This window comes from Salmo trutta, chromosome 38 (genome assembly GCF_901001165.1).
Source record: "Salmo trutta chromosome 38, fSalTru1.1, whole genome shotgun sequence".
Taxonomy (NCBI): domain Eukaryota; kingdom Metazoa; phylum Chordata; class Actinopteri; order Salmoniformes; family Salmonidae; genus Salmo; species Salmo trutta.
Window position 1 is genome coordinate 11,102,040 of NC_042994.1, and position 21,697 is coordinate 11,123,736.

The 21,697-nt window shown below is 46.2% G+C and overlaps 1 protein-coding gene across 7 annotated transcripts in view; it reads right to left on the bottom strand.

Moving 5' to 3' along the window:
- LOC115178517 (myosin-10-like) overlaps window positions 1-21,697 on the bottom strand; it is a 100,895-nt gene that overhangs the window by 46,636 nt on the left and 32,562 nt on the right. For 3 of the 7 annotated variants that reach the window (XM_029739743.1, XM_029739741.1, XM_029739747.1), the window contains exons 4-9: window positions 11,783-11,810; window positions 9,556-9,664; window positions 7,199-7,228; window positions 6,965-6,982; window positions 5,590-5,607; window positions 801-893 (exon numbers count right to left, since the gene is read on the bottom strand). In XM_029739743.1, coding sequence (XP_029595603.1) covers window positions 801-893; window positions 5,590-5,607; window positions 6,965-6,982; window positions 7,199-7,228; window positions 9,556-9,664; window positions 11,783-11,810 — 296 coding nt within the window. The remainder of the gene's footprint in view (window positions 1-800; window positions 894-5,589; window positions 5,608-6,964; window positions 6,983-7,198; window positions 7,229-9,555; window positions 9,665-11,782; window positions 11,811-21,697) is intronic. The other 4 variants (XM_029739746.1, XM_029739745.1, XM_029739742.1 and 1 more) reach the window with 3 other exon arrangements.

Genomic DNA, 21,697 nt, shown 5'->3' on the forward strand with positions numbered 1-21,697 from the left:
CATCTTGGTCTCTACTGTCCTGGAGTCTAGAGTAGACTACATTAATCTTGGTCTCTACTGTCCTAGGGTCTGGAGTAGACTACATTCCTTTTGGTCTCTACTGTCCTGGGGTTTAGAGTAGACTACATTCCTTTTGGTCTCTACTGTCCTGGGGTCTGGATTAGACTACGTTCCTCTTGGTCTCTACTGTCCTGTGGTCTAGAGTAGACTATGTTCCTCTTGGTCTCTACTGTCCTGGAGTCTGGAGTAGACTACATGAATCTTGGTCTCTACTGTCCTGGGGTCTAGAGTAGACTACATTCCGATTGGTCTCTACTGTCCTGGGGTCTAGAGTAGACTACATTTCTGTTGGTCTCTACTGTCCTGGGGTCTAGATTAGACTACCCCTGTGCATGAGGCTGTGATCTGACTGTGCTGAACAGAACAACCCTCTCTAATCTAAACTGGATCCAGAATCAAAGCAGTCATTAATGATTAGCAGAAACCTTTCTTGTCCTGCTGGAATGTTCCTATGTAATAATAGGAAGATAATCAAATAAATTCCACTCCAGTGATTTCTCTTCCTTTTCATCAAAAGATTCCAGGAAGTTTTGGAAAACTCCAACAAACACACATGCCAGCTAAATCTGTCTCAAGTGCCAGTTGTTTGAGCATGAGATAGTGAGTGAGATGGCATGAGTGGCTTTTGGCAAGCCACAGAGGAACATACATTATAAACTTAGGGAAGACTTCAAATGAAGCTCGATACTGTCTTGAGAATGGCATTCTTTTGGGGAAATACGTATACATTCTTTACTTACGAATCGTGACGAGTTGTCATTCTTCACTGTCTTGGCGTTGCCGAAGGACTCAAGGATGGGGTTGGCCTGTAAGAGTTGACGTTCCAATTCACCCTGAAAAAGAGGAGAGATATTACAGCAAAGCACTGGTTCCAAGCACATATACCCCCAACTAAACATTTTACAAATAACAAGCACAAAAAAATGTTGGCCCGGGAGAAATATTTTTCCAATACACACAATGACTGATCACCCTTCTAATGTTCGTCAATGTCAATCTAACAGTCACATAGTGTCACACAGACTATTGCTCATGAAACATATGTAGGCAGACGGACACTGTTTCCCCAGTAATGTTTATGACCATAAAGACTAGTAGAAAAGAGAGTGAAACGACAGGTATCGCAGCGCTGTAAAAGACAGATGTGATCAATGGAGCATGTTCAGGAAACCACTTTACAGTCTCTCTGCTCAATATCCTACAACAGTACGTCCAACTAAAACTAAAAAGATGGTATGATAGGGAGAGAGAGGATAGAATGGTCTCTCAGTCTAGAACCTCTGGGTTTGGAATGGAATGGATGAGAACCTTGTTGCTCAGTGGTAGAACAGAACAGAACTGCAATGACTCTCTCCACACCGCATATGGTTCAGTTGAAGCTCAACGCATCCACAAGCGAATGTTCAAACCCATTTGGACTCAAGGTTTGCATTTCCTCTTTCTATTGTGAGACCAACATCAAAGGCATCAAATCAAATCAAATGTTATTGGTCGCATACACATATTTAGCAGACGTTATTGCGGTGTAACGAAATGCTTGTCAAATAACAAAAAAAAAGAAATATTGCAAAGTTGCTTAGAAGCTGGAAGCAGAGCTGCCATGTCTGTCGGCGCCATCTTGATGATTGAAGCCATTATCTAACCATCAAGCCTGCAAAACAACCTAATCAAATCAATCCCTGTTTACACTGTCGAAGTACACAGTACGATCATAAAAAGTACCAGTATATTTGTGCAACAGACAAACCAATAAATCTATCCACAGATGTCTCATATATTCCACAGTACACAGCTGTGTTCCAGCGTGGTGTTTTAGGACGTGTGGAGAGCTAGCTGCTGTGAGCCAGGCGAATGGGTGGGTGCTGGATGAGTTGGGGCTAATGAGGCGACTCAGAGAGGAAGGCCATATCTCTCCAGTTAGTGATTGAGATAGAGATCCTGAGGAAAAGGACTCAATCGTTTATCACAGTGACAGATACTGGGGAAACAGACCTGTTTAACACACTGACACAAGCCAGAGACAGTCTATCCTATTGGCCAAAGACACAATCTGTCCTATTGGCCAGACACACACTCAATCCTATAAGGAAGAATCCGTCATCATTAGAGATCCCGTTAAGGGAGGGAGGGAACGGTGCTCTGTTCACTTCTCACACCTATCGTAGACCCTATCTGGCTGACTGCCAGGGCGGAAAAGAATGTTCAATAAGTATGAAATGGAACGAAACGCTCCAAAATGTAAAGGTGGTATCCAAACTTGTCCAATAAGAAACACTGGGTTTCATCTTCCGTTGCTACAGTGTACCCTAATCGACATGACCCTGTGCAGATGTTTAAACAGGTGGCCCATTACGATCCCATCCAGAACCTCTAGGCTTGGTCATGACCGGGGAATCCAAGATGGCCCACCAAAACAAATAACATGGCCCGTACTTTGAGCTTTTCTTTTCTGCGGCTAGGTGGGAATGGGATTTTCCCATTACGTCAAGCTCACCAGACACATTTTGATCGCTCAAGACGGTGGCGTTTTTCCAGGGATGTCTGTGGGATGAGTTAGGGGTTAGGAAATCAGCCTTGCGTTCAGACGTGAGACGCGTAATGTAATCTTTGGCTGCCAGAGCTGGGCCAGAGAGCCCGGCAGCTGTTTTCATTGAGCTTTCGTGCTGCTGAAAATGAGGCAGGAATGAATTGAATAAGCCCGTTCCTGTCAGTGGCAGATTGCACAGACGGTAAATTATAGCACGGTTTCAGATCTGTTAGTGCGGTCTTTCCATTCCCTATAGTCATTGTCACACGCTGTCTCTATAACGCAGTGCTATATGACACAACTTGACACGCTTTAGAACAAACTAGAACAGAGGACATAATGGAGACTGTTTAATGTCCACAAGCTGCCAATCTCTGCCAAACTCAGTCTACAGACTGGGACCAGACTGGGGAGAGGGTAGGAACAAAGGGGTGAATACAAAACACCAGCAGGGGTCCACTTTAGGAGCATTACAAGCTGAACCACATTCCAGTGTTCCGGAGTGTGTTACTCTTGTTCTGACAGATCCCAGAAACCATCATTGTCATGTAAGGAGGCTAATCACTAGCCGTGCCAACAACTGACAGGCCTGGAAGACCTCCGGGACATGTATTGTACCACATAATCAGGTTTATGTGAGCAAGAAGACCATAAAATGACTGTTGATGGAATGCGTTACACTTATTCTGATGAACAGTGTCTGGAACCCATCATAGCCACGTTAAGAGGCTAATCACTACAGTGGCAACAACTGGTGGGGGCCTGGAAGAACATATAGTTGTTGATAACATAGTTGTTGTTGTTAGTGTGACTGTGGACAATGCTATCGTGTACCACTTAATATCCCGTTAACATTGACACGACTACGAAATGAATGTCATTTTTTTGTGAAATAACTCCTCTCTATTCTCAATCTTTCCTCTGTAACTTGGGAAACATCCTTTGTAGCGTGTTCAACCTCACTTGTTATCAGTGTCAGGGCCTTTGGCAGTGCTTTGGCCCAGATTGTGGAGACTGGAGAGCCAGAGGAACAGTAAAAACTGTCCCATTAAATCTTCAAGGAAGAGGCCAGGTAGGGTTGTGGGGTCACATCTGCTCCACAGACTAGAGTCAATGGACAGACGTTACAAATCTATCCAAGTCCACAAGCAGAGTCACTGCTGGACAGACATTACAAATCTCTCCAAGTCCACAAGCAGAGTCACTGCTGGACAGACATTACAAATCTCTCCAAGTCCACAAGCAGAGTCACTGCTGGACAGACATTACAAATCTCTCCAAGTCCACAAGCAGAGTCATTGCTGGACAGACGTTACAAACCTCTCCAAGTCCACAAGCAGAGTCACTGCTGGACAGACGTTACAAACCTCTCCAAGTCCACAAGCAGAGTCACTGCTGGACAGACATTACAAATCTCTCCAAGTCCACAAGCAGAATCACTGCTGGACAGACGTTACAAATCTCTCCAAGTCCACAAGCAGAGTCACTGCTGTACAGACATTACAAATCTCTCCAAGTCCACAAGCAGAGTCACTGCTGGACAGACATTACAAATCTCTCCAAGTCCACAAGCAGAGTCACTGCTGGACAGACGTTACAAACCTCTCCAAGTCCACAAGCAGAGTCACTGCTGGACAGACATTACAAATCTCTCCAAGTCCACAAGCAGAGTCACTGCTGGACAGACGTTACAAATCTATCCAAGTCCACAAGCAGAGTCACTGCTGGACAGACGTTACAAATCTCTCCAAGTCCACAAGCAGTGTCACTACTGGACAGACATTACAAATCTATCCAAGTCCACAAGCAGAGTCACTGCTGGACAGACGTTACAAATCTATCCAAGTCCACAAGCAGAATCCCTACTGGACAGACATTACAAGTCGTTTCCAAAGTTGCTCCAAGTCCACTACCGGAATACCACTTCAGTGACTGTTGGGAGAGTGCGAATGACGCAGGCAACCACAACTTGTGTTTGTGGTTTGGGGAACAGGAACAAACCCCCACTCCTCCAGGGGAGGTCAGAATAACTTTCTATCTGTGTAAACTCCTCCCCCATGACAAAGCAGAGAGCAGATGAAAGGCTTGCAAAGACAGGAAGAAGCAGTTCTAAGGGGATTCATTAGTGATCTAAGTAGCACTGCCACTGAGACACAAATGGCAAAATCCACAGTCAACACCCTGTGGTGAATTCAATAAGGTACGAAGATGAAAATCCCCATTATCGTCCCTGCTGGGCGTTCTATGGCTGGGTCTGAGTAGACTAAGCAGAGGGGAGGCTGTTGTAGGTCTTGGACCATGTCATGGCCCTCTCTCCCTGGGGGAGTCCATTCAGCTGAGCTCTGGGCAGTGGTCCCCTTGGCTCTCCCTCCCTAGCTGCTCTCCTCCAGAGTCCTGCTCCAGTTCCAGCTAGCTGGAAGCCAACTGACTATTTAGTAAAGCCTGCTATGGCTATTTGGCAGCACCAGCACCTCGCGAGTGAAAAGCTCTCCAGCAGGCCCACCGGGAGCCAAATTGGACGTGGGAGAGAAGTTTGTGACGAGGTCCTGACAGGAGCCTTGCTCAATGTCTGCCAGTATAACAGTGGAACATATTACAAATGCACTGTTTATGATTGGTGGTGTATTATTGTTTCAAATAGGATATGTCAGTTAGGAAGTGGGAAACGTGTTTATTAGTATGTATTAAACTAGGAAGTAATGTTTATTTTCCCGATTCTGAGATATTTGAAAGAAGCAGTGCCATTTATAGGTAAGAACAGGGACACCATACAGATCATGGAGTGGATTAAAACTAAACTCGTTTAGTGTCCCAAAGGTGATAGAAACAGAAGCTGCTATTGGGCCCCCATTGACACCCATAAAAGGGACAGATATACAGAATAGTACATAGCGACAATAGCAGCCCCTTTACAGGATATTCTGCCCATTGTGTTTTGAGCTTGTCTAGTGAGTGGAGTACGGTGGGTGAGAGAGGTGAGGGACGGACTACATGCTACTCACATAGAACAGGGCTCCACTCTGTAGTCAATGGGTAGATTGTCAAATGTTACCATGGAAATAAACAGGAAGTGTTAATGGTTATGGATACTAAACACACATACATGATATACATACAGTACATACACACCAAGGAAGACAATTACAGGTAGTACTCAAAAGACAATTTGGACTAGACTAAATAATACATAAAGGCAAACGGTTTAAGTGAAATCTACAGTAGTACATTAAAACAGGAAGCAGGGGAATGGATATGTTATTCTGAAAGCTATCTATTCCAAGAAGCTATCTCACTGACGGGTGCAATTCCATATGTTTCTCATATTAGCCTTGGGGGCAGTGTGCCATAGTGAGCATCACATCTTTATTCAGAACACTGCTCATCTGCCCTCATGTGCCGTTTCCATGATCTTAACAGTATCAACAAGACCTAGAGCAGCTGGTTGAAAAGCAAATGCCTTGAGAGTAATATTAAGCTACTGAACTAACTACTGTAATGACAACCACAGCCAGACAGTCTGCTTTTCAGTAATGTCCTTTAACTGACCCCGTGTGTGTGTTTGGTCTTGTTCTTCTAATCCTCATGGGGAACTGAAATGCCCAAATGTCCCTCACAAGGATAGTAAAACAAGGAACATTCTCCCTTGTGGAGACATTTCCCACGTCTCCATGAGGACAAAGGCTACTTTAAGCTTAGGGGTTAGGTTTAGGGTTACAATTAGGGTTAGGGGTTAGGTTTAGGGTTACAATTAGGGTTAGGGGTTAGGGTTACAATTAGGGTTAGGGGTTAGGTTTAGGGTTACAATTAGGGTTAGGGGTTAGGTTTAGGGTTACAATTAGGGTTAGGGGTTAGGGTTACAATTAGGGTTAGGGGTTAGGGTTAGAATTAGGGTTAGGGTTACAATTAGGGTTAGGGGTTAGGGTTACAATTAGGGTTAGGGGTTAGGGTTACAATTAGGGTTAGGGTTACAATTAGGGTTAGGGGTTAGGTTTAGGCGTTAAGGTTAGGTTTAGGGGTTAGGGAAAATAGGATTTTGAATGAAATACATTTTAGGTCCCCACGAGGATAGAAGAACATGTGTGTGTGTGTGTGTTTTTCTCAGTTCTATCTTCAAACTCATCTCTATTTCAACGTCTTACTGCTCAACTTCTACTCTGCATTGTACAAAAATAGCTCACATAGTACGGCATGTCTGCCAAACTTTGACTGGTGGTGACCAAACACAACAAAGGCATGCATATGATTATGTTTCATCTAGTGTGGAATAACAACATTTGCAAGCACATTTTACAGTACAGTACAGTGCATTGACCCACAGGTATACATGGAAAAGCTGCATTCACATCAATATTCATGCCAGATTTAAAGTTAACTTACGACATGATTACTTTCCGCCTGATAGAAAGAGAATCTGGGTCAATACCCAAATTTTTACGCAGATGTCAACATTACACATACATGCTTCACCATTTCACAAAACAGGCTGTAGCCACAAAGAAATATATTAAATTGCCACTAGGTTTACATAACAGTAGGTCCGTTTGAGAGTAGAAAGTTGGTGATGCAACATGCACATGAATAAGGTTTTTAGAAAAAAGTGTAAAGACTTGCCTGTAGTTTTACTGGTTTAGGCGACTCTGGCTGTTTGTTGCAAATAAACAAACGCAAATATGTTAGAGGGGTTGTGCACGCCTGCACAATCTACAGAGCCCACTATAGGTGCTACTGTAGGATGCTTTTTTTTGGCAACACACATCATCATGGGACAGGAGCTGGTGTATATGAATTCTTAACACATTTACAGGCATGTTATGCAAAAAAAAAAACATTTATATATTGGCACATTTAATCAATGGGTTAATTTTTATAAACTGGGTGGTTCGAGCCCTGAATGCTGATTGGCGGAAAGGACTGACAAAACATGTATTTTTACTGTTCTAATTACCTTGGTAACCAGTTTATAATAGCTCCGCGTTGTGTCGCGCATAAGAACAGCCCTTAGCTGTGATATATTGGCCATATACCCCACCCACTCGTGCCTTATTGCTTAATGAGCCTATTTCTGACTGTCGTGGTAATGTACCAGTATCATATAACTACAGAAGGATCTGACCCTTTGGTGACCTCATCACACAGCCCATGTCCACTGTCAGACACTGTTGTCCTCTAATCAATGTGCCTCCATTATCATACGGATCTATCTGATATGGATTAACTGGGGTTGGAGTTAATCCACTGTACTGTAAATACCAGTGGATCAGACTGGCCTGGTATTAGGGGGACATTGTGGATCAAACTGGCCTGGTATTAGGCGGACATTGTGGATCAGACTGGCCTGGTATTAGGGGACATTGTGGATCAGACTGGCCTGGTATTAGGGGGACATTGTGGATCAAACTGTCCTGTATTAGGGGGACATTGTGGATCAGACTGGCCTGGTATTAGGGGACATTGTGGATCAAAATGCCCTGGTATTAGGGGGACATTGTGGATCAAACTGTCCTGGTATTAGAGGACATTGTGGATCAGACTGTCCTGGTATTAGAGGACATTGTGGATCAGACTGGCCTGGTATTAGGGGGACATTGTGAATCAGACTGGCCTGGTATTAGGGGGACATTGTGGATCAGACTGGCCCGGTATTAGGGGGACATTTTGGATCAAACTGTCCTGGTATTAGGGGGACATAGTGGCTCAGACTGTCCTGGTATTAGGGGGACATTGTGGATCAGACTGGCCTGGTATTAGGGAACATTGTGGCTCAGCCTGTCCTGGTATTAGGGGACATTGTGAATCAGACTGGCCTGGTATTAGGGGGACATTGTGGATCAAACTGGCCTGGTATTAGGGGGACATTGTGGATCAAACTGGCCTGGTATTAGGGGGACATTGTGGATCAAACTGGCCTGGTATTAGGGGGACATTGTGTATCAGACTGGCCTGGTAATAGGGGGACATTGTGGATCAGGCTGGCCTGGTATTAGGGGACATTGTGAATCAGACTGGCCTGGTATTAGGCGGACATTGTGGATCAGGCTGGCCTGGTATTAGGCGGACATTGTGGATCAGGCTGGCCTGGTATTAGGAGACATTGTGGATCAGACTGGCCTGGTATTAGGGGGACATTGTGGATCAGACTGGCCTGGTATTAGGGGAACATTGTGGATCAAACGGGCCTGGTATTAGGGGACATTGTGGATCAAACTGGCCTGGTATTAGGGGGACATTGTGGATCAGACTGGCCTGGTAATAGGGGGACATTGTGGATCAGACTGGCCTGGTATTAGGGGGACATTGTGGATCAGACTGGCCTGGTATTAGGGGGACATTGTGGATCAGGCTGGCCTGGTATTAGGGGGACATTGTGGATCAGGCTGGCCTGGTATTAGGGGACGTTGTGAATCAGACTGGCCTGGTATTAGGGGGACATTGTGGATCAAACTGGCCTGGTATTAGGCGGACATTGTGGATCAGGCTGGCCTGGTATTAGGCGGACATTGTGGATCAGGCTGGCCTGGTATTAGGCGGACATTGTGGATCAGGCTGGCCTGGTATTAGGAGACGCTGTGGATCAGACTGGCCTGGTATTAGGGGACATTGTGGATCAGACTGGCCTGGTATTAGGGGGACATTGTGGATCAAACTGGCCTGGTATTAGGGGGACATTGTGGATCAGACTGGCCTGGTAATAGGGGGACATTGTGGATCAGACTGGCCTGGTATTAGGGGGACATTGTGGATCAGACTGGCCTGGTATTAGGGGACATTGTGGATCAGACTGGCCTGGTATTAGGGTGACATTGTGGGCCGTACAAGATGTTAACTCTCCTCTTTCATCAGTTACCCCTCAAAAGAAAGACATACTGTAACTGTGGCCTTCAGAACAGGGTTTAGGGGTAGATCTAGAGGTGTGGTAGGGAGATAAACATGGCAGGGGGAATATAGATAAAGAAAAGACAGAAACTTACACTTACAGGAATGCTGTGGTCTTTTTTTCCTTTATGGGAGGAAGCCACATGTGCAAGGTACTGGATGATCTTTTTAGTGTTTTCTGTCTTGCCAGCACCAGATTCACCTCTGAGAAGACAGAAAACATACAAGACAGATTCCTGGGTTAGTAGATGGAGAAGAATGACGTGTGTGTGTGTGTGTGTGTGTGTGTGTGTGTGTGTGTTTCTTTCTGACTGGCAGATGTTTTTGTGAGGAGATTATGGCACTTGGGAAACTCCATAAACAGTCTTGAGCTGGGGGTGAGAGAGCTAGCCAAGCTCTGCTCCCTGCAACTCCGCTAAACAACAAAGTAAGTGAAAATAAACCACAGTTGAGAGGTTTATCGGATGAGGCGGTGTAGCAGAGCTTTTGTGTATCTAGATGTGCTGTTTATTTTCTTTGAGCTAGTTTAGTTCAGCGGCTGTGGTTGAGGGTGGGACTCACGGACCCACAGCGATGACAGCTTTAGAGCAAGGAAGTCTGTTTTTTTCAAGCCATGTAGACAGAATCCTATCCCCAAGAGCCACTTACTGTACAGTAACATCAACACACAATGCATACCAGGCTTTTACAATAGGTACTCATTCTACGTAATCGCTGGTGGTTAACATTGAACTTTCTCCCCGATCTCAAGCTCAACGCTAGGTTATATCTATTTGAGCAAAATGATCTGCAAAATAAAACTAACGACATGATGATCTTCAAATAAATGACAAGGCCCCTGAATACTCACTGAGTGTAAAACCAGTTACTATAATAAAGTCATGTGTTGTTTTTCCTTTCAGATTCCGCTTACCTGGTCATGTGGTGAAGTCCTATGGTAGTCTAGTCTAGTACTATGAATATGCTGTACGGCTGATGAGTTGTGTGTTAGTGTTGAGCTCAATAACCACCGGGAGCAGAGGGCATTTCTGGCTGCGTCTGAAATGACGGGCTCTGGCCAAAAGTAGTGCACTATTTAGGCATTAGGGTGCTATTTTGGACACGGCCCGTGCGTGAGTGATTGCGTCAAATGTCCCTGAGGTTGGCATTAAACTGGAAGTGTTAGATTCCTCAGGTTGGTTCGCCTTGCTGCAGAGGAGACCACTCATATTCTCAGGGACTGACTTATAATCACATGGCATCTCTGTGCAGCGTTTACATTGCGATGACCACCGTCTCCTACAGTGTGTGTGTGTGTGTGTGTGTGTGTGTGTGTGTGTGTGTGTGTGTGTGTGTCACGGTCACAGTTGGCATATAAATGCATCATAGCAGATGTGTTCAAGCCACACTTCCGACATCCATCCAAATTCTTCCCTGCTCCCCCAGACTTAGTCATGTATGGTGAGAGGCTAGGAAAATATTTGTTGACTGGTGGCTTGTAGCCCTGGGGGTTCCAGGGAAATTTTGGGTGGTGGTGGATCGGGTTCAGACCAGTGCAGGGAGAGAACACACACACACACACACACTTGGAGAAACTTTACCCTGTATACTCTTTCACACATCATCGGTGTAAGCCTGTCACAGAGGCTTACGATGAGATGCCACGCTGACATTTTTCTTGGCATCATTCCTGTCATCTGTAGATATTGGGCGCTAGACTGGAATACAGCCAACGGGTAGGGGTTGTGTGTGTGTGTGTGTGTGTGTGTGTGTGTGTGTGTGTGTGTGTGTGTGTGTGTATGTGTGTGTGTGTGTACCAGAATACCAAACATTTCCCAGCTTCCCTGCCCAAAGCTTAAGTCTCTTTCCCGTAAGTGTCTGTCTCACTGTTCTGTGTTACTGAGTTGCTCCTTTTAAAATAGCTAGAGGCCTCTGGCTCTGTTCTAGTTCAATTCAATTGATTCCTCTTTCCACCTATAATCAGTGCTAAGTACATTCATGTCGGCTTCAATAGGCTACACTTCATTCTTAGTTGAATAGAGCTTCTGCAGGAATGCAATGCAGCAGGTAATTTCCCATTTCATTTTCGGGACTACTAAGTGATGAAGAGACGCGTATAACAAAGATAATTGAATTGTGAATGTTATGCAATTAAGCTGGTGCTGCATGGCCTTTCTAAAACATCTGGTCCAAACCAGTGATGTGTGGTATGATACTATGCAGGCTGGATGCAAGGAATCAAACTGAGAAGAGACTTTCCTGTAAATCCAGCAACCCATGCAACACAGAACACAGAATGAGAGAAGAAAAGGGCTGAGCAGACATGGCTCAGAGGTTACTCACGTGCAAAGAATTGATTGGTCCTCTCGGTCTGGGAGGGAGAGAGAGAAAGAGGGAGAGAGGGGGGGTAGTGGGAGAGAGAGAGAGAGAGAGAGAGAGAGAGAGAGAGAGAGAGAGAGAGAGAGAGGGGGGGTAGTGGGAGAGAGAGAGAGAGGGAGGGGGTAGTGGGAGAGAGAGAAAGAGGGAGAGAGAGAGGGAGAAAGAGAGAAATGGGGAGAGAAATTATACACAGTGTCAGCATTTAGCATACTCATCGGCAATGGCCCATTCCCCAAAATCCCTCTTTCAAACTGAAATGAGGTATTGTACCAAATGTATCACTGGCTGACAGATGTACACCAAAGTCATTTTACAGAACATAGACAACTTTACTGAGCTTGGTGAGTTTGCCATCAAATGAGATACTCCCTTCAAACAGGTTGAAGGTCATTGTCTGGACCAGGAACGAAATGTAATTTCACTAAACATTTCAAAAGCCTCAGGATACAGACATTTCATAGGCACACAAAATGGAGGAGGAATCGAGGAGTCTTTCAAAGGAAAGCTTTGTAGTGCCAAACCTCTGCATTACAGAGATAAGGGCTGATAGTGTACCTTGTCACTATTTGGCTGGGGAATTGAGGGAAGCTGAGCGTAAACCTGCTGAAAGCTATACTCTTAAAAAAAAAGAGTTCCAAAAGGGTTCTTTGGCTGTCTCCATAGGAGAACCCTTTTTGATTCCAGGTAGAACTCTTTTTTATTCCATGTAGAACCTTCTGTGGAAAGGGTTATACATGGAACCCAAAAGGGTTCTACCTGGAACCAAAAGGGTTCTACATGGAACCAACAAGGGTTGGTTCCTTTTAAGGTCTAAATAGCACCTTTTTTTCTAAGACTGTATGTAGGCTATGTCCATCATGTGCATGTAGCCTATGTGAAAACAGTTTACATATGAAGTCATCAAACTCAGTCAGACCACGGTAGGTGTAATACTACAACCAAAGGTCATCTTTCTCTGTATTGTTATGACAGAAACACAGCTCTCTAGTGAGAAGGCAGAGCATCAATGTGATTTACAGTCAGCAGGAAAGAGAGGAGAGAGAGAGGAGAAAGAGAGAGAGAGAGAGAGAGAGAGAGAGAGAGAGAGAGAGAGAGAGAGAGAGAGAGAGAGAGAGAGAGAGAGAGAGAGAGAAAGATGCTCTGGTTTAACGGCTAGAGAATCAGGAAGAAGAAGGAGGGAGCCATTTGAAGTGACAGCGAGGTTGGGACAGTTTGCAGACAACAAGCCAATCACTGAGCTCCTTCTCATCTAATTGGCACGAGGTGAACGGGGGCACCAATGGGTTAACAGACAAGTTGCGTTTCGATCAAACAGTTTTCCAGTGATTTAATTTTCTTAACTCAAGTGGATTTGATTAATTGTAACCATATTTGACATTGGGTTGCATAACTTCTTCAGATTACAGTAAGTTACTGGAGAGTCAGACCAGACCAAACTGTCTGCCACCAGACCAAACTGACAGGCATCCGATCAGTCCCCGGAAGCAGTGGGCTCCAAATGAACTCAAGGTCGTGGCTGCCGGCCAGGCTAGCACCAGAGAGTGACAGTAGAGAGGAGTGTAAGGGGGGTGGTGAGGTGTGAGGTCATGGGAACTAACTGTGGTTCGGCTGCCAGCATCAGCGCCTCCTCAGGCCTCTCAGCTGTGTCACATGCCTGGCAGAGCTGGAGTACCACAGATAAGACAAAGGCCATCAGCTCCCTTCCCTTCTGCAGTGAGTCCCTTCCTCCGGGCTCCGGTGGCTCGCCACTGACGCCAGATAGACCTTTGTGGTCAGTTCTGGCCGTGAGTCTGACGAGGGCTGGGCTCTTGCCACCAAGGCAGAGCATGGGGCTGGTCCACAGTAAGTGGCAGAGAATGGGGCTGACCCACAGAGGCAGAGCATGGGGCTGACTCACAGTAAGAGGCAGAGCATGGGGCTGACTCACAGTAAGAGGCAGAGCATGGGGCTGACCCACAGTAAGAGGCAGTTCATGGGGCTGACCCACAGTAAGAGGCAGAGCATGGGGCTGACACACAGAGGCAGAGCATGGGGCTGACTCACAGTAAGAGGCAGAGCATGGGGCTGACCCACAGTAAGAGGCAGTTCATGGGGCTGACCCACAGTAAGAGGCAGAGCATGGGGCTGACCCACAGTAAGAGGCAGTTCATGGGGCTGACCCACAGTAAGAGGCAGAGCATGGGGCTGACCCACAGTAAGAGGCAGAGCATGGGGCTGACCCACAGTAAGAGGCAGAGCATGGGGCTGACATACAGTAAGAGGCAGTGCATGGGGCTGACCCACAGTAAGAGGCAGAGCATGGGGCTGACATACAGTACGGGGCAGAGCATGGGGCTGACCCACAGTAAGGGGCAGAGCATGGGGCTGACCCACAGTAAGGGGCAGTGCATGGGCCTGACCCACAGTAAGAGGCAGTGCATGGGGCTGACATCCAATAAGGGGCAGAGCATGGGGCTGACCCACAGTAAGAGGCAGAGCATGGGGCTGACCCACAGTAAGAGGCAGTGCATGGGGCTGACATACAGTAAGGGGCAGAGCATGGGGCTGACCCACAATAAGAGGCAGAGCATGGGGCTGACATACAGTAAAAGGCAGAGCATGGGGCTGACCCACAGTAAGAGGCAGTGCATGGGGCTGACATACAGTAAGGGGCAGAGCATGGGGCTGACATACAATAAAAGGCAGAGCATGGGGCTGACCCACAGTAAGAGGCAGTGCATGGGGCTGACATACAGTAAGAGGCAGAGCATGGGGCTGACATACAGTAAGGGGAAGATCATGGGGCTGACCCACAGTAAGAGGCAGAGCATGGGGCTGACCCACAGTAAGGGGCAGATCATGGGGCTGACCCACAGTAAGAGGCAGAGCATGGGGCTGACCCACAGTAAGAGGCAGTTCATGGGGCTGACCCACAGTAAGAGGCAGAGCATGGGGCTGACCCACAGTAAGAGGCAGAGCATGGGGCTGACCCACAGTAAGAGGCAGAGCATGGGGCTGACATACAGTAAGAGGCAGTGCATGGGGCTGACCCACAGTAAGAGGCAGAGCATGGGGCTGACATACAGTACGGGGCAGAGCATGGGGCTGACCCACAGTAAGGGGCAGAGCATGGGGCTGACCCACAGTAAGGGGCAGTGCATGGGGCTGACCCACAGTAAGAGGCAGTGCATGGGGCTGACATACAATAAGGGGCAGAGCATGGGGCTGACCCACAGTAAGAGGCAGAGCATGGGGCTGACCCACAGTAAGAGGCAGTGCATGGGGCTGACATACAGTAAGGGGCAGAGCATGGGGCTGACCCACAATAAGAGGCAGAGCATGGGGCTGACATACAGTAAAAGGCAGAGCATGGGGCTGACCCACAGTAAGAGGCAGTGCATGGGGCTGACATACAGTAAGGGGCAGAGCATGGGGCTGACATACAGTAAAAGGCAGAGCATGGGGCTGACCCACAGTAAGAGGCAGTGCATGGGGCTGACATACAGTAAGAGGCAGAGCATGGGGCTGACATACAGTAAGGGGCAGATCATGGGGCTGACCCACAGTAAGAGGCAGAGCATGGGGCTGACCCACAGTAAGAGGCAGTGCATGAGGCTGACCCACAGTAAGAGGCAGGAGAAAGAGAGATAGAGATGCTCTAGTTTAACAGCTAGAGAATCGGGAAGAAGCAGGAGGGAGCCATCTGCAGTGACAGCGAGGTTGAAAGAGGAATCAATTGAATTGAACTAGAACAGAGCCAGAGGCCTCTATAGCTATTTTAAAAGGAGCAACTCACAGTAAGAGGCAGAGCATGGGTCTGACTCACAGTAAGAGGCAGGACAAAGAGAGAGAGAGATGCTCTGGTTTAACGGCTAGAGAAGCAGGAAGAAGCAGGAGGGAGCCATTTGAAGTGACAGCGAGGTTGGGACAGTTTGCAGACAACAAGCCAATCACTGAGCTCCTTCTCATGTAATTGGCTGAGGTGAACGGGGGCAGAGCCCCAAGGCATGGCCACAGTAAGAGGAGCATGGGGCTGACCCAAAGTAAAGGCCCAGAAGCACAGTTTGAGACTGTACCCATCGTATCTACTAGCAGTGAGCTAGTTTATAAAGGGAAAGGTAGGAACATAACTGACCAGATTTCCCATATGAAGTTTCATAGCCTAAGTGCCATGTGCTGAGTTCTCAGATCGGACTATAATACACCATGACCAATATAGCATAAGAGAGAGAGAGCTGCTCACATCGGCAATGACTCATCAGGAGCAGAACTCCATCGTAGCCCTGAAGACAGCCTTCTGTCCAATCTGTATCTCTACCAAGGAGGAGCACTTCTATGTTAGATGGGCTTTACCCCTGAAGACATCAATAACCCGATAGTTTCTGGGAATACACGCCTTAATAGGTTTAACGAGTTTCCATCCAATCTGGGAAAGTCATGATGGGCAGTGGAAAGGTGGAGGGAAAGGATTGTGATGCATTATTAGATTGGCTCTTGTGAGGTACCGTAGTCAATTATTCAAGACAGGGGTGCATCTTTCCTTCATAGGGGCTGTGTATTTTCCTGCATTCACCAAAGGAGTAACACCTCTCTAGGCTAAACCATATCAGCTTTTCATGGACGACAATGACCCAAATTATTTCATTTCCAAATGTTTGATTTGATTTGAGGATTATTCATATACATAGTGCAATGTTTTGTTGATTATTTGTATATTTGCTTATTGCATTGTTAGGAGCTACTCCAACGTCAACAAAACAAAGGAGATGATCGTGGACTTCAGAAAACTGCAGAGGGAGCACCCCCTTATCCACATCGAAGTGACAGTAGTGGAGAAGGTGGACAGTTTTAAGTTCCTCGGCGTACACATCAGACAAACTGAAATGGTCCACCCACACAGACAGTGTGGTGAAGAAGGCGCAACAGCCTCAGGAGGCTGAAGAAATTTGGCTTCTCACCTAAAACCCTGACAAACTTTTACAGATGCACAATCGAGAGCATCCTGTCAAGCTGTATCACTGCCTGGTGGCTCAGTTGGTAGAGCATGGTGTTTTCAACGCCAGCATGATGTGTGCAATTCCAGGGTTGTGGGTTCGATTCCCACGGGGGGCCAGTACAATTTTTATTTTTTATAAAAATGCATGAAATGAAATGTATGTATTCAATACTGTAAGTCGCTCTGGATAAGAGCGTCTGCCAAATGACTAAAATGTAAATGTAAAATGTAATGTATGGCAACTGCACCGCAAGCAAACTGCAAGGCTCTCCAGAGGGTGGTGCAGTCTGCACAACGCATCGCCGGGGGACTCTACCTGTCCTCCAGGACACCTACAGCACCCGATGTCACAGGAAGGCCAAAAATATCATCAAGGACAACAACCACCCGAGCCACTGCCTGTTCACCCCGCTACCATCCAGAAGGCGAGGTCAGTACAGGTGCATCACAGTTGGGACCGAGAGACTGAAAAACAGCTATCTCAAGGCCATAAGACTGCTAAACAGCCATCAATAACTCAGAGAAGCTGCTGCCTACATAGAGACTCAAATCATTGACCACTTTAATAAATGGATCACTAGTCAGTTTAATAATGCCACTTTAATAATGTTTACATATCTTACATTACTCATCTCATATGTATATACTGTACCTTATATACCATCTATTGCACCTTGCCTATGCCGCTCGGCCATCGCTCATCCATATATTTATATGTACATATTCTTATTCCATCCCTTTAGATTTGTGTGTATTAGGTAGTTGGTGGGGAATTGTTAGATAACTTGTTAAATATTACTGCACTGTCGGAACTAGAAGCACAGGCATTTCGCTACACTCGCATTAACATCTGCTAAACATGGGTATGTCACCAATAAAATTTGATTTGAGCTAGAAACCAAAGTATTTAGCTGCACCTGAATTAACATCAACTGTACGGGACCAATAAACATTGATTTGATTAGATTTCCTAATTATCTCAGGAATTTCACCCCGAGCTACGAGACGGCGAGATGGGTGCACTACAAAGCATTCCGATGAATTCATGTGAAATGTGGAATTGTCGCTGTGATGTAACAAGTGACGAATGTAACGTGTCGTGTTCAAATCAAGCGGGTCTTCACCATCTCTTAGGAACAGAGAGAGAGGTGCTACTGGTTTCCATCTTTGTCTGATGCTGTGAGTTTGGGTTGCTGCTGGGCATTCAAGTAGGTACTGTAAATCTCCTCTCTATTCATCCTCACTTAGCGGATTAAAAGGGTTGTGGAGAAAAGTCTTGATGTGTAATAAAAGTAGTGCTACAACCAATGTAGCAAAACAGGAATTTGTTAGCACGATGTTGCCATTTGTTGTGGGCAGCCGATCATATTAATGTTTGTTTTGTGTCGCAAATATTAATTATTTGACGTAATAATCATGTTTTTGACCACATCTGAAGAACTACATTGGAAACCGTTTGATATTAAACCAGACTCAGAAGCGGGACATGTTTCATTTTCTTCTCCCTTCTCCAAATGGGTTTTCCCCCTCTTCTTTCTGAGCTGAGGCCAACAGCCTTTCACCGTCTCCGCTACAGATGGTGGCTGGCCACTGACATTTCCCATGACCTCTTCCTGAGTCACTGGAAGTCAGTCTCTCTCGCTCTCTCTCTCGGATATTAAGGTCTTTCACACCCCTGGATACGGTAACGACACATGCCTGTGCAATAGACTAATACCTTTTAAAAGGCATCAGAGGATGGGATGATACCTGATTAGTTGCTAAATTTCCCTGAAGGTGAGGCTTTGTCTTGACCTGGCCTTCAGGAGGAAAGTTCGGATTCAATTTCTGTCCTGGATGAGCTCATTTGCGATTCCTGCCCAGCACAGCTAACACGATATACATCAATAAAATAACACTTGTGGTGGTAGGATGGCGATCATTCAACCATGAGACGCTGCGCGCACAAACTCTTACAAAATGCTAATGTCCTTCGCTACAGTAGCCGTAAGTATTCTAATTTGGCTCAGTATTGTCACAGAGAGGCAGTCCTGGCCCGGTCTTCTGATGGAGGGAGAGAGCTCGTTTGAAAGAGTGAACTGGAGAGAGGAGAGAGGCCAGAGCTAGATGGATTGTTCTGTAGGAAGGGATGCCTGAGGAAAACAGGGTGGGGGGGACTCAGGCACAGCTGGATGGCTCATCAGGGACAGTGCAGCTTCCTTGATTTGAGGAGGTTCTTCCTGGCTTGACACATTCTCACTGATGCACAAGGATTTACAGGCATTTCATGGTATGATGTCATCATCCGCTGCTCTACGCATGGCCGTACTGAGAAGCACGCACACACACCATTATCTCATCCTTCCTGTGTCTCCCTTTACATTCAAAACCCCTATCTCTTTCAGACGCAAACACAGCCCAGACAGCAAGGCTGCTGTGGAAACATCTCTCCCTTTATCTGGCCAGCTGCAGACGCGGGAAGAATATAATCGAGTCAAGAGGACGTTCTCGAATTCCATTCATTCATGCCAATGTATCGACCTCAACAACCTCTCCAAGATCTTAAAACTCTGATGACTATTTGAGGGGTAGAAGCCATTGTGGGCAGATGGGGAACCAAGCAGAGCTGTTATTTCTGTAACACTGTTTTATAGCCTAGTCATGAGAACCGTTGTGTGGGATTCACATGATTGGTAGTGTTCTTTCCAGCTTCACATGACTTGATTATTTTGGATGGCTTCAAGAGGCTTCTCCACGGAATAGGATAGGATTGGTTGTTAAAATATTTGAAGAGAGAATAAAAATGATTTAAAAACCTATTCAGTTGTACAGTGTTTGGCCAATTCTTTAGTAATGGACTGTCTCATGGGAGGGAAAAAGGCAGTACCAAAGTTTTGTTATTAATGCTCAAAATAATAGAACAATTACTTAATAATTTACAGCCTAATTAACAAGTTAACCACCAGGCTTGGATGGATGGCTCCACTTGAGCTCCTCCACAGACCATACACAACAAAAACAAAACACACGTCACCATCTTTCAAACCTGTGACAAAGTCAAAAATTGGAGGACATCTTGGGCACAGTGGCTCTGCGTGTGGCGTTTGCGACGGAGGGGAGACAAGGGAGGATAGGACGAGGGAGAGAAGAGCAGAGGGGGGCAGAGGGAGCTGATCTCAGCCCACAGACAGTGAGCTCATTGTGAGCCTGTCGCACGCTGGGCCTGGGCCAGCCTCCGCTATTGAAGGCTAATGCCGGCATTAAGGAGAGGCAATGGAGTGGAAACACTCGCTTCAGAAAGCCCAGCTCCAGTGGTCGCTTTTGCTGTTAACAAAGTGGCTTTGAAGGAGGAAGACCTCAGAAACCAGTTTGATATAAATAGAGGTACAACACATCCACTGGGCCGTGGTGGATAATGAAGACAAACTGGTGGTCTGTAGCTTTAATTGAGGATAGTCTAGTTTTCATCAGTCTAAGAAAAAAGAGAGAGGAAATGTCTCAAAATGAACTCTGAGCACTGATAACTTATAGCAGATGCACTCTGAAACAAATAAAGGCGTCATCCAAGTGTTGTGTGGTGAGCAGTAGTATGTCAGTCAGCAGATACCAGAGTCCAAACCAGAGCAAAATGAAGATCATTGTTGGTTGGCCTGGCTCCTCCAGGGGAAGTTCCAACCGGCCACGAGACAGGGGGAATAGGGCCTCTCACACACTGTGGACTGTGGGCAAACTGCTTCCCCATTACCCCCCCCCTTCAGATCCCCCCCTGCTGGATTAATGCAGTGACCGGACTCATTCCACACATACCAGTTCACATCCCTGCCAGCCACGAGCCTCAAGCTCAATTCTAACGAAAAGTGTGCTCATGCTGGAAATAGAATGCATATGAGTGAGAGAAAACAGATGTGCCGCGAGTGTCAACAGCATCATAGCGCGTCAAATTAGCAAGCAAGTCGATTTTTCTCGCGTCTACGAGGAGCAAATCTGGTAAAATAAGCAGATAGATTGCATGGGGTCATTTGTAGAAAAGAATTAGGGAAGATCATTACAATTCCTCTATGCTAAGAAGACTAAAGATGTAGTTGAAAATGTATTGGGCCGTAAGCTAAGGTCGCAGCCTACCTGTGTTGATATCATAGGCATATAGCCTAAGCAGGCTACGGCTGGAAACCTTGAGGATCGCTTACGTAGAAGAACAAGAAAGACTTGGTTGTTTATAAACGACTCGGGTTTAGCACAGGTGGCTCCCGTAGGACATCTAAGGAACTCAGAACAATAACTCTCAGGGGCTTCGTAGGGAACATAGATAACTGGTTATTATGGATTTTCATTGGCATACGCTATACAGTGATTCTATATTTCTAGTCATTTAGCAGACGCTCTTATCCAGAGCAACTTACAGTAGTGCATGCATACATTTCATACATTTTTTTTTTCTCCATACTGGACCCCCGTGGGAATCGAACCCACAACCCTGGTGTTGCAAACACCATGCTCTACCAACTGAGCCACAGGGAAGACAGTGTATGTGAATTGACGCTCGCTACTCTCGCACACAAATTTTCACGCCGTTGACAGGCGTCTGTGATTTCGGCTTCACTCTAGACTCTAAGGCAGAAGGCAAGCCTCTCGTTCACATCTACTGTATGGATGGACGACACCTGTACTGACCATTTATGGACAAATACCTGGCCATGTACGAAGAACACCTGTACTGACCATGTATGGACAAATCCCTGGCCATATACAGAAAACACCTGTACTGACCATGTATGGACAAATACCTGGCCATATAAGAAGAACACCTGTACTGACCATGTATGGACAAATCCCTGGCCATATACAGAAAACACCTGTACTGACCATGTATGGACTGCTCTATCCATTTGACTGACTGAGGAACATTTGGTGTTTACAGCCTTTCC